Raw genomic sequence first — 15,527 nt, forward strand, 5'->3', positions numbered from 1 at the left:
CAATTTACCACTGAGCTATATCCCCAGTCCTTTCTATTTTTTATATTGAGACAGGGTTTCACTAAGTTGCTGAGGTTGGCCTCAAACTTGCAATCTTCCTGCTCCAGCCCCTGAGTCACTAGGATTACAGGCATGCATGCACCCATGCCCAATTACTTCATTTTCAAGAAAATGTCTAGGAAACCTCCAAGTCTGAGAACTTTAATTTTTCTGACATTCCTTCTTTCAAGTATAAATTGTGTTCCATAATAAAAGCAACTAGGCTTAGCTCATAACCAATTGCATAAGTGATTTTCATCAAGACAACTATTGTATGCAAAACTGCTTAATACCTACTCTCATCTCATCCCAAAATATACTACATGGAACTGGATTTTTCCCATTATTATTGTATGACAATGAAGAATACAATAACTACTAGTATGATTTGGTGCCTCTACCTTGATTTTACTCACCATTGCTTTTATATCCTCAGAACAGATGCCAGTTGAAAAAGGCAAATACAATGGCAATGGTCAAGGGGTGGAAGCAACCCAAGTGTCCAGCAAAAGATGAACAGATAAATAAAATGTGGTATGAACATACAAAGGAATGTTATTCATCTTTAAAAAGGAAGGAAATCCTTTCATACACCAACGGATGAAGCTTTAGGACATTATGCCAAGGGAAATATGCTAGTCATGAAAAGATAAATACTGTACGATTCCACTTACATGATGTATCTAAAGTAGTACAATTAATAGAAACAGAAAGTAAAATGGTAGAGACAAGTGGCTGGCAGGAAGGAGAAAAGGGAAGTTGTTTGATAGTGTAAAGTTCCAGATTTGCAAGATGAAAAAGTTCTGGGAACTGTTTCACCACAATGTAAACATACTTAACTCTGCTGAACTGCACACTTACAAATGGTTAAGATGAGCAGGGCATGGTGGTGATTAAGAGGCTGAGGATGTGGTGCAGGGGTAAAGTGCCACTGCGTTCAATCCTCAATACAAAAAAAAAAAAAGGTTAAGATGATAAATTGTATGTTTTTTTTTACCACAATAAAAAAGTAAATAAGATCTTAATATTATTATGGAAATAGTTTTGGCCTCACAAGCTCCTTGAAAGGGTCTCAAGTACCCCCAGGGGTCGATAAACACTTGGCAATTTTATTTTTCTCCTTAACATCCATCAGCTTTTCTACCTATTCCTTCCCCTTTTCCCAGTCCTAAGGCACTTCTGTTTAACAATGCTGACTCTTTTAATATCCACAACAATTTGAAAAGACCTGTTTCTTCTGTTCAAAATGGTAGCATGTCATTATTCCCTTTTAGTAGTCAGTTTATATTGCAGTATGAGCCCCGAAGATTTCTTTCACATTTGTTAGACCCTCTCCTAGAGGTTTCTCAAGAGCAAGTACCTTATCTGCAGAATCTTGATATTTGCCACAGTGCTCCTCACATTTCTCTGCCTAAGACTTATCAATCAATACTCATTGTGTCCTAGAGCTCACAACATGATGCTGTTGGTTTCTTGGTAACTCCTCCCTGTCTTTGTACAGCTGGTATATTCAAAATCGATTGGTCTTTTAGAACATTTCAGTGACTTTCCAAAGTATCCTGTTACACTTTCTGATTTCTGCCAAAATAAGCAACTTTATACCTCTAATTTTGGTGCAACTTAACTTTGCTTTCTCTTCCCTTAGAAGTCTTCATGTATAATGGCAAAAAAAAAAAAAAAAAAAAAAAAATCAGCTGACATTAGATCACAAGGCAGATAGAAAGGACCAGATGGCATTTCTGCTGTGTCCCAGATGATTCTTTTGATAAGTCACTGCAGGAAGCAGAAAGTCTCCATTTTTCTTGTTTTGTATACAAATGAATAACTGAAGAACTATTTTCCCCTTTGGGAGTTAACAGAATTATCTCTTTCTGGAACTCTGCCCCTCTTTAGACCCTCATCAGTCTTCTTATACTTTTCAACCACCCAACAGTCTTCATCTCTGTATGGATCACTTGTCCTTTCCTGGATTTTTCTATTTATGATTTGCAGCCCACAACTTGGCCATTATAGTCAATTATTTGAACTGCTGGACCCTCTTGCTTTCCTAATGCTGCACTAAACCAATCTATAAAGAAGACTTATAGCCCAGGAAAAAAGTTCCAAAAGCTTTGCAATTCCTCACATCCACCTTCCAAAGAGAGGTCTGATTCTCCATCATACACTCACCCTCCCCCATGTCATGTACATATACACACATGCACTCTTTCCCTTTGAGAAACACAATTTTCCATTAGTCACTGCTGAGTAAATTGAAAGAAAGTTATCTATCCACAAATAATCACCCCAAGTAGAACTGGAAAACAAAAGCTTTTCACTGCCATTATCCTAAAAACATTAACAGCATTAGTGTTGTAACTGACCAAACCATTACCTAGCTTACAAAATCAACATTAATTATATCACTTTCAGCGTTCCAATAGAACTCAGTGATGTACCAAAAGTCAATAAATGGGTACTCAGTACATCAGTGTGGGTCTACCAGCTCTTTGTTAAATGTTATACTTTTCAACCACTATTCAGGACTTAGAACCAAATATAATGACATTATTACTAAAGTAACTGCACATGAATGATGACAGTAATACACATCCAGAAAAACATCTTGTAAGGTTACTGCTTACCTCCTAACAAGATTAATCAGAGCAGACAGGAACATTTATAATTTAAAGCCCTGCTTATAAACTCTAAAAACACCATTAAGATCAAGTAAATGAATGAATGTGAACAGATGCTTTCAGTCATGCCAGCAAAAATCTCTAAATTGCTCTACATAAGAACACTTCCAGGTGCAGTGGTGCATGCCTGGAATCTCAGCAACTCAGGAGGCCAAGGCAGGATTATCCAACGCCAGCCTCAGCAACTTAGTGAGACCCTGTCTCTAAATAGAAAAATAAAAAGGGCTGGGGATGGGGATGTAGCTTGGGTGTTAGAGAACCCCTGGGTTTAATCTCCAGTACACACACACACACACACACACACACCAAAAAAATCTTAATTTTATCTGCGTATCCTAAGCTTATCATTTTTATCCTAACCAAACGTAATGCCCCTTTCTGACTTTTTTTAAACAAAATTAAAGAAGGCTGGTACTGAGCCAATCACAGACATAGAACCTCTCACTCAGTTATTCTCAGATAGATAGCAAAGGAAGATGAAGGTACAATTTTTCCACAGCTACAAAAGAAAGTCTTCAGACCAATAGTTCAGTCAGACAAAATTTTACTCTCTAATGAAGACAGTAGTGAGGCTACTGAAAAGTAAACACTATTAAACATTAAGGCTTAAAAAATGTGCTAAATATACAGAATATTCGGTAAGAATAATTTACTGTTTATTTAATATATATTACATGTGTGTTGTATATAATATCACTATATATGTATGTAATATATATTTATACACACACTAAAAGTGCCCCTTACACTAAAAATAAATTTTAACAATTAACCCAGCACCTAGGGCAGTGCCTTAAATATGGTAGACCTAGCACTGTTCAACAGAACTTCCTGATATGATAGGAATATTCTCTATTTACACTGTCCAATAGGATAGCCACTAACTACATGTAGTCACTGAGCGCTTGAAATGTGTTTAATGCAAGTAAACTGAATTTTTTGTGTATTTCAAATTCAATAATCACTTGTAGGTAATGACTACTTATTAGATAACCACAACATAGCTGTTCAATAATATCTGTTGATTAAGTGAATAAATGAATGAATATACAAATGTTAAATACATATTAAGTCTGAATGCATCATTGGATCATGTCTGATAATCTATGACACATGCTAAATAAATAATTGATTTAAATACACATTAACACAAAAAAATCTTTTTTTTTAAATTTTTTTCTTTTAATATTTTTTAAGTGTCAATGGACCTTTATTTTATTTATTTATATGCAGTGTTGAGAATCGAACCCAGGGCCTCACACATGCTAGGCAAGCACTCTACCACTGATCCACAACCCCAGCCCGACACACACAAAAAAAATCTTAAAAACATAACACTCCTACTTATATGGGGGACAGGGCATGTATGAGAAATCTTTGTACTTTCAGCTTCAAGAAGCTGTAAAACTAAAACTGTTCTAAAAAGTAAAATCTATTAAAAATACAAAACAAAAAACAGCTTTAGATTTCTAGGCTTACTGATGCCCCACACTCTCTAAGTTTACCTTTTCCAAATTGCAATTCTGATGCAAATCTCTTGCTTTCTTCTTCAGAAGCAATGTGGCTTGCGTTCACAATTAAAAAAAAAAAAAAATCTGATTTTGAAACTACTAAAGGAAAAAACACACAGGCTTCTAAAGTCATGAGTCATATTACCTGAGAAGAGATTTGCTAAATTTCACCAATATCTGAAAAGAATTCAAATAAAAATGTTTTTAATACAAAAATAATTAAATTAAAATATTTTTAAAACATTAACTTCTTTCACACATATTAAAACACAAAAATGCAATGTGCAAGAGAAACTATCACATCTAACTAAATAAATGCCTTATTTATCGAAACCACAGAAGAATGAATGCAAAATTCCTCTGGGCACATTTTCATGATCTAAGGTTTTCAAACTTGCATCTGTGAAGATATTTGTAAGCGTGTTCCTGGAAGCATAGCACACTCCGTGCATCACCACAAAATACTGATAAAAATTTAATCATGTTAATTCAGAACAGTTTAAGTAGGAAAAAAAATATGGTTATATTTGTAGTAATACAAAAATCAAAACTACAAGCACCTGCCTTAAAAATATTTTAAGCTGTTGAACTAAGGTGATAGGTATTTCCATTAATTCCTAGTTACCTGCTTGATCATTTGATCATAAGCTAGTATTCCCAGTGCTTAAGCAGTAGCAGACGCCACAAAAAATAAATTAGTCAATCAATGCACTAGACAGTCCTAGATGTTATCCTCTTTTAAAAGTACAAATGACAGGAGTACGAAGCAGCTATTTTTACTCCAACTTCATACATAAAGAAAATGAGATTCCAGAACTTGTAAAGAGCCTGCCCCTGTCACCAGACTAGCAAATGATTAGGGCTAATTAGCTCTAAACCAGTCTTCTCTCCCCTACACCACAATACCTCCTCCTTACAGCAAAATGGTTCTCAACCTAGGCTGCATATTAGAATTCCCTCAACAAAATGCCCTACTATTTTCATTTGGTAATGGTCCCCAAATGATTTAGATATGCAAAGATTAAAAATCAATTATTTAATCTCAATATTAACATAAATTATTAGACTATGTTTAACTGAATACATAGAACTACTTACCACTATAGAAATTGTCTGTAGAAATTGGGTTTCCTCACCCTCAGGATATCAGATATTACTAATTGTTACCATCAGTGTGCCTACAGCTATTGACACACCTCACCTCACCTGCATATTCCAATGTGATATTATTCTGTTACATTAAGAGAGAACCATATGAATAAAACTGTGTGTACAAGAAAAGCAAGCAGGTTTTATGTAATATAGTCTATCTTATCAGTAAAGTACATGCACTTTTAGGACATGAGCTTAGTGATATCAAGTTTGGTTCCTCATGGGCCTCTTCTGACAAATTTCTGATTCTTAACTTTGTTCCCGAATCCTACCTGTGTACAGTTTCTAATTCTTTGCTCCTGATTCTACACAGCTGCATATAAACTATTATCTCACTGGGAAATAATTATTCCTTCAAGTCTGTCTCTGTAATTAGATCATGAACTATGAGTTCAGAAGCCACGTTTTATTCATCTTTGTACCCTAGTGCCTAACAATTTCATGCATGTCAAGCTGTCAGCAAATGTTTACCTCCTACATGATTCATGAGTGAAGTTTAATGAGATATGGTAATCTGTGACAATATGTACATAACCTTTCATTAATAACAACGAGTCCTAGGCTACGTGGCTGCTGGCCGCTGGCTGCTGTGCAAGAGCCTTACAGGATATTAACACTTGGATAATGTCATTACAATGTGCAGTCTGTGTGTTCCTCAGCTCTGCAGCTGTTTCAGTTAATTCAACCTAATAAGTATTTATTGAATCTGGTCACTTGGCATACTGTGGAAAATAAGAACTATTGGATCAGGGTCCAGTGGCATGGCTCAGCAGTGTAGTGTCAGCCTAGAATGCACAAGGCCCTGGGTTTGGTCACCAGTACCACACACAAAAAACAAAACAAAACAAACAAAAAAACTACTGAATCACTCCTCCTCCCACTTGTGATTCAAATGCTTTTACTTTTCTCAATCCATGTTTCTGCCACCCAAGTTCTGGCCACCATCATCTCTATTGAAGTATTCCAATTAGTCTCTCTGCTTTCTTTTTATTCCCCTCCAATTCATTTTTTTTTTTTTTTTTTAAGAGAGAGAGAGAGGGCTGGGGTTGTGGCTCAGCGGTAGAGAGCTCGCCTGGCATGCGCGAGGCCCTGGGTTCGATCCTCAACACCACATAAAAATAAATAAACAAAATAAATGTATTGTGTACAACTAAAAAATAAATAAATATTTAAAAAAGAGAGAGAGATTTTTTTAATATTTATTTATTATTTATTTTTTTTAGTTTCTTGGCGGACACAACATCTTTGTTTGTATGTGGTGCTGAGGATGGAACCCGGGCCGCATGCATGCCAGGTGAGCGCGCTACCGCTTGAGCCACATCCCCAGCCCCTAATTCATTCTTCACAATGCCACCAAAGTGAGCTTTCTTCAAAAAGCAAGTCAGATCACAATACTCTCAAAAATCTTTTAGAGCCTCCCCTCTACCCTTAGGATGATATCTAACCCCCTAAAATGGCTTAGGAGACTCCCAGCCTGATCTACATCTCCATTTATACAGCTCACTACTCACTCCCTAATTGTCTCTCTGGCCATATAAACTAATCTATATGGAATTCCATAATTAGACCATGTTGTTTTCCTGTGAGAAAATGTACTTAGGTTTGTCAAGAAAATCCCAATAAGCATTAAAGAAACTAAACTTATGGTTTAGGTCTCCAATGTTAACAGGTTTCTTAAAGCCAACTGTTGAGTACTATAGTCACCCAAACAGTGCTTCCTCTTCAGGAAAGGAAGATTCAGACAATACAAATGAATAGAGCTGCTACAGAAGGAAAGGTGGGAAACATGAGCTTCTTGAGGAAAGGTACCAAAGTCTCCCTGTCCTCATGTCTATTATCACCTCCACACAGTGGCTGCTCAATAAAGTTTTATTTAATGAATTAATGATAAGAATTAATAGAAAACACATACTGGGGACAGATTCACCCCAAAACAAAAAGAAGAGTAGGCATGTGTCTCAATTCTGACCAAAAGAGATTCAAGGAAAGGGTTGCTCGAGGTTTATGGGAAGGTAGTTCATTCTCAGAAGAGGGCCATGGAGCACCTGTTCCTCTCTCCCACAGGACATGAGTGAGGATGCATGTTGCTTTGCTTGCTACTGACTGCTATTTTGCAACCATTAAACTAGCTGACATTGTGGAAAATGGAGAGGAGACAGAGATTCCCATCCTGCTAGCCAATGTTGAACTTGTGGTCCCTCTATCCCTGGACTTCTGGTTTTGTAAGCCAATAAAATTTTTTATTATTTAAGTCAGTTTTGGCTGTTACTTGCTGCCTGAAGTCTCCTGATACATATCTGAGGAGCAATAAGGAAATGAAAATTCTAAAATAAATTAGAAAATCATTTTGAAGATGATGAACACAACATGCCATCATTTAATTTTGTAGCTTCTGCAGAAACTAACCACAAAAAAAAAAGAAAAATAATCAAATGAATCACTGCTATAAAAGAATGCAGATCTTCTGTGCAATTGGTATGGCACTGAAAGAATGTCAAGTAACTCAGATGAGTTTTCCATGAAAAAAGGTATTCAGTTTTCACCAAGTGGAATTAACAGTAGATGAGATAATACAGAAGAAAGTGCTAATGAACTTGAAAACACAGCAATAAAATATCCAAATCAAACACAGGGGAAAAAAAAAACCTACTGGGGGGAAAACAAGATAATCAGTGAGCTGTGGAAAATATTACATGGCTCCATATATATGCAACTGGAGTCCCCAAAGGAGAACTGGGGAGGACAGAAAAATATATTTAGAAATAACTGGCAAACTTTTTCCAAATTTGATTAAAAACTACAAATCCGTAGATCCAAAAATCCAAGGACCACACTTTATCTTTGTATCACCATACTTATCACAATGTCACGCACACAGCAAGTTCTCAGCCAATGTTTCTCCCAAATAAGAATCACAAATTATTTAGGAAACTATAACAAAGCACATCATGATCAAATTGCTTAAAACCAGTGATAAAAAGATAATCTTAGCCGGTCACAGTGGTGCATACCTATAATCCCAGCAGCTTGGGAAACTGAGACAAGAGGATCACAAGTTCTAGGTAAGCCTCGGCAACTTAGTGGGGCACTAAGCAATGTAGCAAGATCCTGTCTCAAAATAAAAAAGGGATGGGGATATGGCTCAGTGGTTAAGTGCCTTGAGTTTAATCTCTGGTGCCTATAGAAAGAAAAGAAAATCTTAAAAGGCTGGGCACAGTGGTGTACACATGTATCCCAGTGACTTAGGAGGCTGGAGCAGGAGGATAGCAAGCTCAAGGCCAGTCTCAGCAACTTAGTGTCTCAATATAAACAAAATTAAAAGGACTGGGAATGTAGCTCAGTGGTAAAGCACCCCTGGGTTCAATCCCCAGTCAAAAGAAAGATGGAAAAGAAGGAAGAAATAAAGGGAAGGAAAAGAAAGAAAATCTTAAATGCTGTCAGAGGAAAAAAACACATTATATACAGAAAGATGAAAGATAAAAATGACAGCAGACTTCTCCACAAGAAGAATGCCAGCCAAAAGTCAAGAGAGCATCATCTTTAAAATAATCAAAGAAGAAAACCAATTGACCTAGAGTTCTACAACCAATGAATATTTCTTTTAAAAGGAAAACAAAATAAGGATTTCTTCTGTCATACAAAAATTGAAGAAATTCATCACCTGCAGACTTGCTCTGCTAGAAATTGAAAGAAAATTCTTTAGAAAAAAAAGGGAAATGACACCAGATGGAAATAAAGATCTGTACAAAAAAAATGAAGAACCCAGATAGAGTAAATACATGGGTAAATATACAAGTCTTTTTTTTCTTATTTTTAAAAATCTCTTTAAAAGATAATTGACTGTTTAAAGCAAAGATAATAACAACATATGTGGAAGTTATATGTAAGAAATACAATGTACAACAACTATAGCACAGAGACCCAGGGGAATGGAGGAATGAAAGTATACTACTGTTAGGTTGTTATAATATTTGTGAAGAGGTGTGATATTACTTTAATAGACTCTGGTAAGTTCAAGATGTATACTATAAAACCTAAAGCAATCACTTTAAAAAAGAGTTATATCTTTTAAGCAAACAAAAGAGATAAAATGTAATCAGAAAAAAATATATACACTCAATTTAAAAAAAAGCAAAGAGGAAAGGGCTGGGGCTGGGGCTCAGTGGTAGAGCATTTGCCTGGCATGTGTGAGGCCCTGGGTTCGGTTCTCAGCACCACATATAAATAAATAAAATAAAGGTCTATCAACAACTAAAAAAAAAATTGAAAAAAAAAAAGAGGAAACATGAACAAAATGTGACAAATAGAAAACAAACAGCAATATAGATTAAACTCAATTAATAATTAAGTGGCCTAAACACCCCAATTAAAAAGCACAGATTGGGGCTGGGGTTGTGGCTCAATGGTACAGTGCTTGCCTAGCACATGTGAGGCCCTGGGTTCGATCCTCAGCATCACATAAAAATAAATAAATAAAATAAAGGTACTATGTCCAACTACAACTAAAAAATAAATATTTTTTTAAAAAGCAGAGATTGTCAGACTGGATAAAAAGTGAGGCTGAACTAAACAGTAACTAGGAGCAGCCCACTTTAAATACTAAGACAAAAATAGGCTAAAACTAAGAGCACAAACTAAAGATCAATCATGCTAACATTAATCAAAAGAAAGCTGAAGCAGTTGTAATAATACCAGATTAGTAGCTTTCAGAGCAAACAATATAATCAAGGACAAAGAGAATCATTTAACAGTACAGGGATCAATTCATCAAGGATGCACAAAAATCCTAAACATTTATGCACCCAGTAAGTCAGCCCACCAAAACAAGAAAATAGAAAGATGCCTTTCATGATTAAAAGGCAGTATCAGCATTTCTGAATCAAAACTGAACACAGACAAAATGGAGCTTAAGATTTTTCTTAAGTAATAAATAACATGCAATCTTTACTATTAAAAGTACAATATCCCCCCAAAGGGCCAAAGGTAGTAGTATGTTAAACAGCTTATCAAAATGTCAATGACTTCGGTGCCAAAGCAGCTCAGTGATCTAAAGCTGACTCACCTTTCATACTGCCTATCTCTTGGTAATGATGCACCCCAATGTCGAAAGTCCATGATTAACATAAGTAAAAGGAGACAGGATATGAAGAAGAGCCCCAGGAATGCTACCCGCTGACGGAGAAATGGGCTCACTGTGGGCACAGTGAAGTACCAGGAAGCTGGGCAGAGGTAGGAAAAACTGATCCTGAAATGAGACAAACATAAATTAAGCCTGAAAAGTCTCCAAGATTGAGTGCTTAAAGTAGGTTTTAAATTGGATAAAAGCCCTCCTAATAAAGACAAAAAAAAAAAAAAAATGCCAAGAAAAAGTCTATTGTTTTAATCTCAAATTTTAAAAAAGCACCTATACTGTTCATGGTGCTTCTATGTAAATCATAAAAGTCTTATCTTCTCTTTCCAAACTCTGTACTTTTGTGTGCAATTCAAAGAATTAATCTCATATTAATGAAAAGATCACCAAGCTCCTGTAGGAACTTATAACACTGGAGAATCAGACCAACTACAACATTACCACCAGGAACGCTGACAAGAAACTGGATAGTCAGAAAAATTACTCAACTTACTTTTTAAATGTTTTAATAAGTTATATATTCATGTGGTAAATAAATAAATAAAACAGTTCAAAATTTAGTAAAAAGTGAATCTTTTGATCTGACCCCACCACCTCTCTCCCTAAGAGGTAACCACTGCTACCGACTTTCAATGTATCTTTCCAGGAATAGTCTATGGCTACACAGGTATAAATACATAGCAATACATGTGGTAATATCTGTGTGTGTGTGTGTGTGTGTGTGCCCATTCCCTTGGTCTTACAAAAAAGGTAGCACAAAAAATGGTTCTGCTTCTTTCCTTCACTCTCTTTTGCAACCATCCCATATTGGGTTATGTAGATCTACATTTATCTTTTTAAAAAAAAAGTTTCAGAGAATTATAATATATGGATAACTGTATTCAATTGTGAAGTTCACTTTCTATAGTGATTCAAAAAATAATGCCAGTTTAACTTCCTCAAGGGACATTTAGCTTCACTCAGATGGAAATCTGAAAGAATATTACAATCTAGCACTTTTCAGAGCTGAGTGAACAAACTCCCTCTACAATCCTAGGGTCACTGGATGAAAATTCTTTATTGCATCTGCCTTCAAAAAAACACAGCTTTGACCATCTTTGCATACTCCTGGACAGGAAGCAAAGTCCAGGTGCAGCCTCAGGGCAGACCTCATAGATAATAATCTCAGGATCCCCTCCCCACGGTCCTCCTGCCATCCTCCATTGAAGTCCCCAATCAGGGAGAAAGTGTGCAGCCTTACCTAGCCATGGGTTCCCTTCAGTGGTCTGTCACCTCCTTTTTCTTTTGACCTGAGAAGGTGGATTCCTTGTCCCAGGCATCTCCTAAGTCTGCAGCCTGGAAAGAGTTGGCTGGGTTTCAGGCTTACCTCCAGCAGTGCCCACGAGACTAGACCTCCACGAGAATTCCACATCTCCCACCCATTCCCCGGCTCCCACTCCGTGTCTGTCCTCTCTCATTCCTCAGGCCCAGAGGACCCCCTATCCGGGTAGATCTGGAAGTGGAGCGTTCCCATGGGCCAGCTCCGTCTTCGAGGAATCTGCAATCTCCAGGTAGAGAGGGTCCCCATTTCCTCTCCCCGTCTCCCCCGGTCCCGCAGCTCTCCCGCCTTCCCACTCACGGGATCGAGCGGCCTGCCGGTCCCTCTGCACCGCTCGGATCCGCCGTGTCCACAGCTGCTCCTACAGCCTCCAGCCCAGCCGGAAGGAGGGCCCGTGCCGGCGGCGGCGCCACGTCCCCAAGGAAACCGCACGGAGCCAATGAGTGACATGGGACCCGGGAGACGGGCCCGCCCCCTACGCAGCCAGAGCGAAGGGCGAACCCGCTGCGCCGGCAGCACGTCCTCCGCCAGAATGGCCAATCCCCAAGAGCGCACAGCATCTAATGCCCGCCCCGGGATTTCCAGCCACGTCCAATCGGAAAGGCGTCGTGTCGAGTCTCCGCCTGGAAGGGCGGGCGATGGGCGCACAGGTGAAAGATGCCCGGAGACGCTGTGTGGGCTGCCCTCACGGTGGCGCGAGTTCACTACGGGTCACTCTCCGCAGCTGTTCCTAGGACCTAGTGCTCGGGTTGGTGGGTCTCAGGGTGTTCGCGACAGAAGTGCATCCCATGCCCACCATTGGAGGTTTCGTGCCCACCATCCTTCCCTGACAGAATGGCAGTTCTCCCAAACCTTCCCTATAGCCCACCAAAAGTGATGTCCTGTCCCATGAGAAAAACATAAATCCTAGACGATGTCTTCATTAAAGTACTTATGGTCATCCATTCAAAATGCTTTGAATACGTGTGCCACCCATTACGAGCTTTTGGGTCTCTGCCCTTCTGGAGCTTAAGAATCTAAATGTTTTTAGTCTTCTTTGCTTTCCCCAGTCCTCTCTTATTTCCCCGAGGGAGTCGGTTGGACAACATAAAGGCTTAAGATTTTCGCAACCTGTCACGTTTATCATCGTTCCATGACCCGCCCCTATCGCGTCTTCTGCAACCCGTCGCCTACCTTCAATAACTCTCTCCACGCACCCCTTCTCTGCCTGTTAGCCAGACCAACTCAGTTTATCCCTTGTCATTTGTCTTAAGGGTCATCTTGTAAAAGACTTACCTGACCTACACTTCTTTTATACATACCTATGGTTCCCCTTACCACTTTGAATTACAATTATATCTATGTGTCTGTTTGTCCCGCTAGCCAGAATATCCTTAGGGGCAGGACTGTCTGCCTCTCCATATTCCCAAAGCTGGCCACTGTCTGGCATATACAACAGGACTAATGTATAATAAATGAAGAAATGAATGTTTTGAGGGGTGAAGAGCACTCAAATGAGAACAAAGGGTATTTTACTCAAAATTGGCCATAATCAGGAGTCTGTCACTGTCACTTGCATTTGGCAGAGACTCAAAGGCTATCAGGGAAGTGAGGGAGCTTAATAGAGAAGGACAGGTGGAGGGAGGTGTTCATGTATAACCTGACTTGGGAGCATTAGTATGGGGAAGCTGAAAGCTAACTAGGAGCAGGCATCTTTGTGATTGGTTTGGGGGAGCATATTTGGCTATCTCTAGTTGGACCTAAGTTAGAGGTGAGAATGGCAAAAAAAATAGAGAAGCTGACAGTCATTGATCAGGTTCTGCTGCCAAGTGTGTGGGGCAGGTTCTAGTTGCTATTTATAATCTGCCAGTTTTCTAATTTGTAGATTCAGTCTCTCATGACTATTGCTTTTTCCCTCCACTACTGTCTTAATATAAGTGGTTTGCTAACTTGTCACTTCTTCTATTCTCATTTCTGTTTTTTCTGTGTTTCTAAATCCTCACACTACTTCAAGTTGGGATTGATCACAAAATTATACAAATATCAGATATTTTTATTATTTGAGAGCCCTGCTCAATGATTAAAATAAGGTAGAAATGGAAAGAACTGAACAAATATTTTGGAATTTTTTTTAAAACTTCTTGAAGTTGTCTTCTGAGAGTTCTAAATCTATGTATATTTCAAACTTTGATGTTCTCCAAAAATGTGTGCTTTTGAGCAGAAATAGAATTACTACTATCACTATTTCATGAACTAATAGTTTATTAACTATATTACAACTTATAATTATAACTTAAAACTCAAAGATTCATTGAAACCATCTCTAAAATTAGAGGATGTAAATAACTACTGTCGTAAAACAGAAAAGAAACCTACATTTTAACCCCCAAACTTTCTCATTGGTCTTTTCTTGTAAAACTTTCTTTGACAGTTTCATTTGGACAATGCTTCCTTTAATAAACCCATATGCCCTCAGGCATTTGTTAAGCAGGATGCTTTACAAAAACTTGCAATGCTTATCTGATTAATAGCTCACAGGGCTAAGTTCTGAGGTTTCCAGTCAGCCGGTCAAATTGAGACCATTTCTCTCTTTTTATTTGCTATATCTCAATTTCATGTTGAAACAAATATAGAAGTCCATATTCCAAAAAACGTTTTAACTGCTCTTTAAATGCTTGTCTATAATTACATTCAAATTTTTCTCCAGATGCACTTGATGCACAACTCTGAGCAAAATCAGCCAAACCTGTTCATACTAGGTTTCAGTAACATGCATTACTTCATTTCCCCTTATCAATGCTCCTTCCTCCTGCACTTCAAGTAAGATGATCTTCACTCTTTCACGCTTACTTGTCTCTCTTCATGTGTTTTTAAGACACCTCATTATTCAAAACTAAACTTATTCTCTCTCCATTCCCACCACATCCATCCAAACCCCCTCCATCCATATTTCCATCTTTGACAAAATATCTTGTGATTCACCCAAGCAGAAACCTGTGTGAGAGTTATTCTGGAATCCCTTCCTTCTACTTTCTTTCCCCATTTCCATCCAGTTGGTCACTAAGTGTTCTTAATCAAGTGCCAGAAATCTTTTTTAATGTCTTCTGATGAAGTCTTCCAACCCATGTCCCCCTAAGTGCCCCTCCATTCATGGAAATCCATTCATGCTGTTTCTTGACTTAAAATCCTTCAGTGGTTCCTTATTCTAACATGATATAGTCCAAATTCCTTAGAATGGTGTAATAGATTTTGCTGACTGCCTGCCCCCAAAACCAGTACTCTCCTTCTACCCTGTTGATTTATCAAATAACCACTTTCTTATGCATGGCTGTGTGTTTGAAGAATGCTGAGACTCAATTCCAGACCCAGGGAGTAAGCTATGATGGATATAAGTTAATCATGGTGGGCCCATACCCTAATCAAATATTAGTTTAAACATGAGCATATGGTGGAATTTTAGCTATTGATACTGAATGGAAGTCATCTTTTGCAGGGAATGATGGAGGGGAAGGAAACTTTATAGGAAAGTTTTTTTCTATCTTAAAAAGAGATACAAGTCAATACAATTTCTACAAAATGAGAGAGAAATAAGAGAAGGCTTCTTTTCTTTCTTCCTGGTATAATCTTAAGGATATTGGGCCTAAAGCTGCTATAACCATCTTACAATCCTGGGAAGACAAGCCCGGGAATAACAGAACACAAACACTGTACAGACTGAA

At 38.0% G+C, this 15,527-nt stretch overlaps 1 protein-coding gene across 1 annotated transcript in view; it reads right to left on the minus strand.

The window, feature by feature from the left end:
• Entpd7 (ectonucleoside triphosphate diphosphohydrolase 7) overlaps positions 1-12,218 on the minus strand; it is a 42,243-nt gene extending 30,025 nt beyond the window's left edge. The window contains exons 1-3 of the mRNA XM_027930381.2: positions 12,130-12,218; positions 11,752-11,846; positions 10,443-10,625 (exon numbers count right to left, since the gene is read on the minus strand). Of these exons, the coding sequence (XP_027786182.1) occupies positions 10,443-10,625; positions 11,752-11,759 (191 nt within the window). The 5' untranslated portion in view covers positions 11,760-11,846; positions 12,130-12,218. The remainder of the gene's footprint in view (positions 1-10,442; positions 10,626-11,751; positions 11,847-12,129) is intronic.
• Positions 12,219-15,527: the final 3,309 nt, after the last annotated feature.

Source organism: Marmota flaviventris, chromosome 4 (assembly GCF_047511675.1).
Source record: "Marmota flaviventris isolate mMarFla1 chromosome 4, mMarFla1.hap1, whole genome shotgun sequence".
In the NCBI taxonomy this organism is placed as follows: Eukaryota; Metazoa; Chordata; class Mammalia; order Rodentia; family Sciuridae; genus Marmota; species Marmota flaviventris.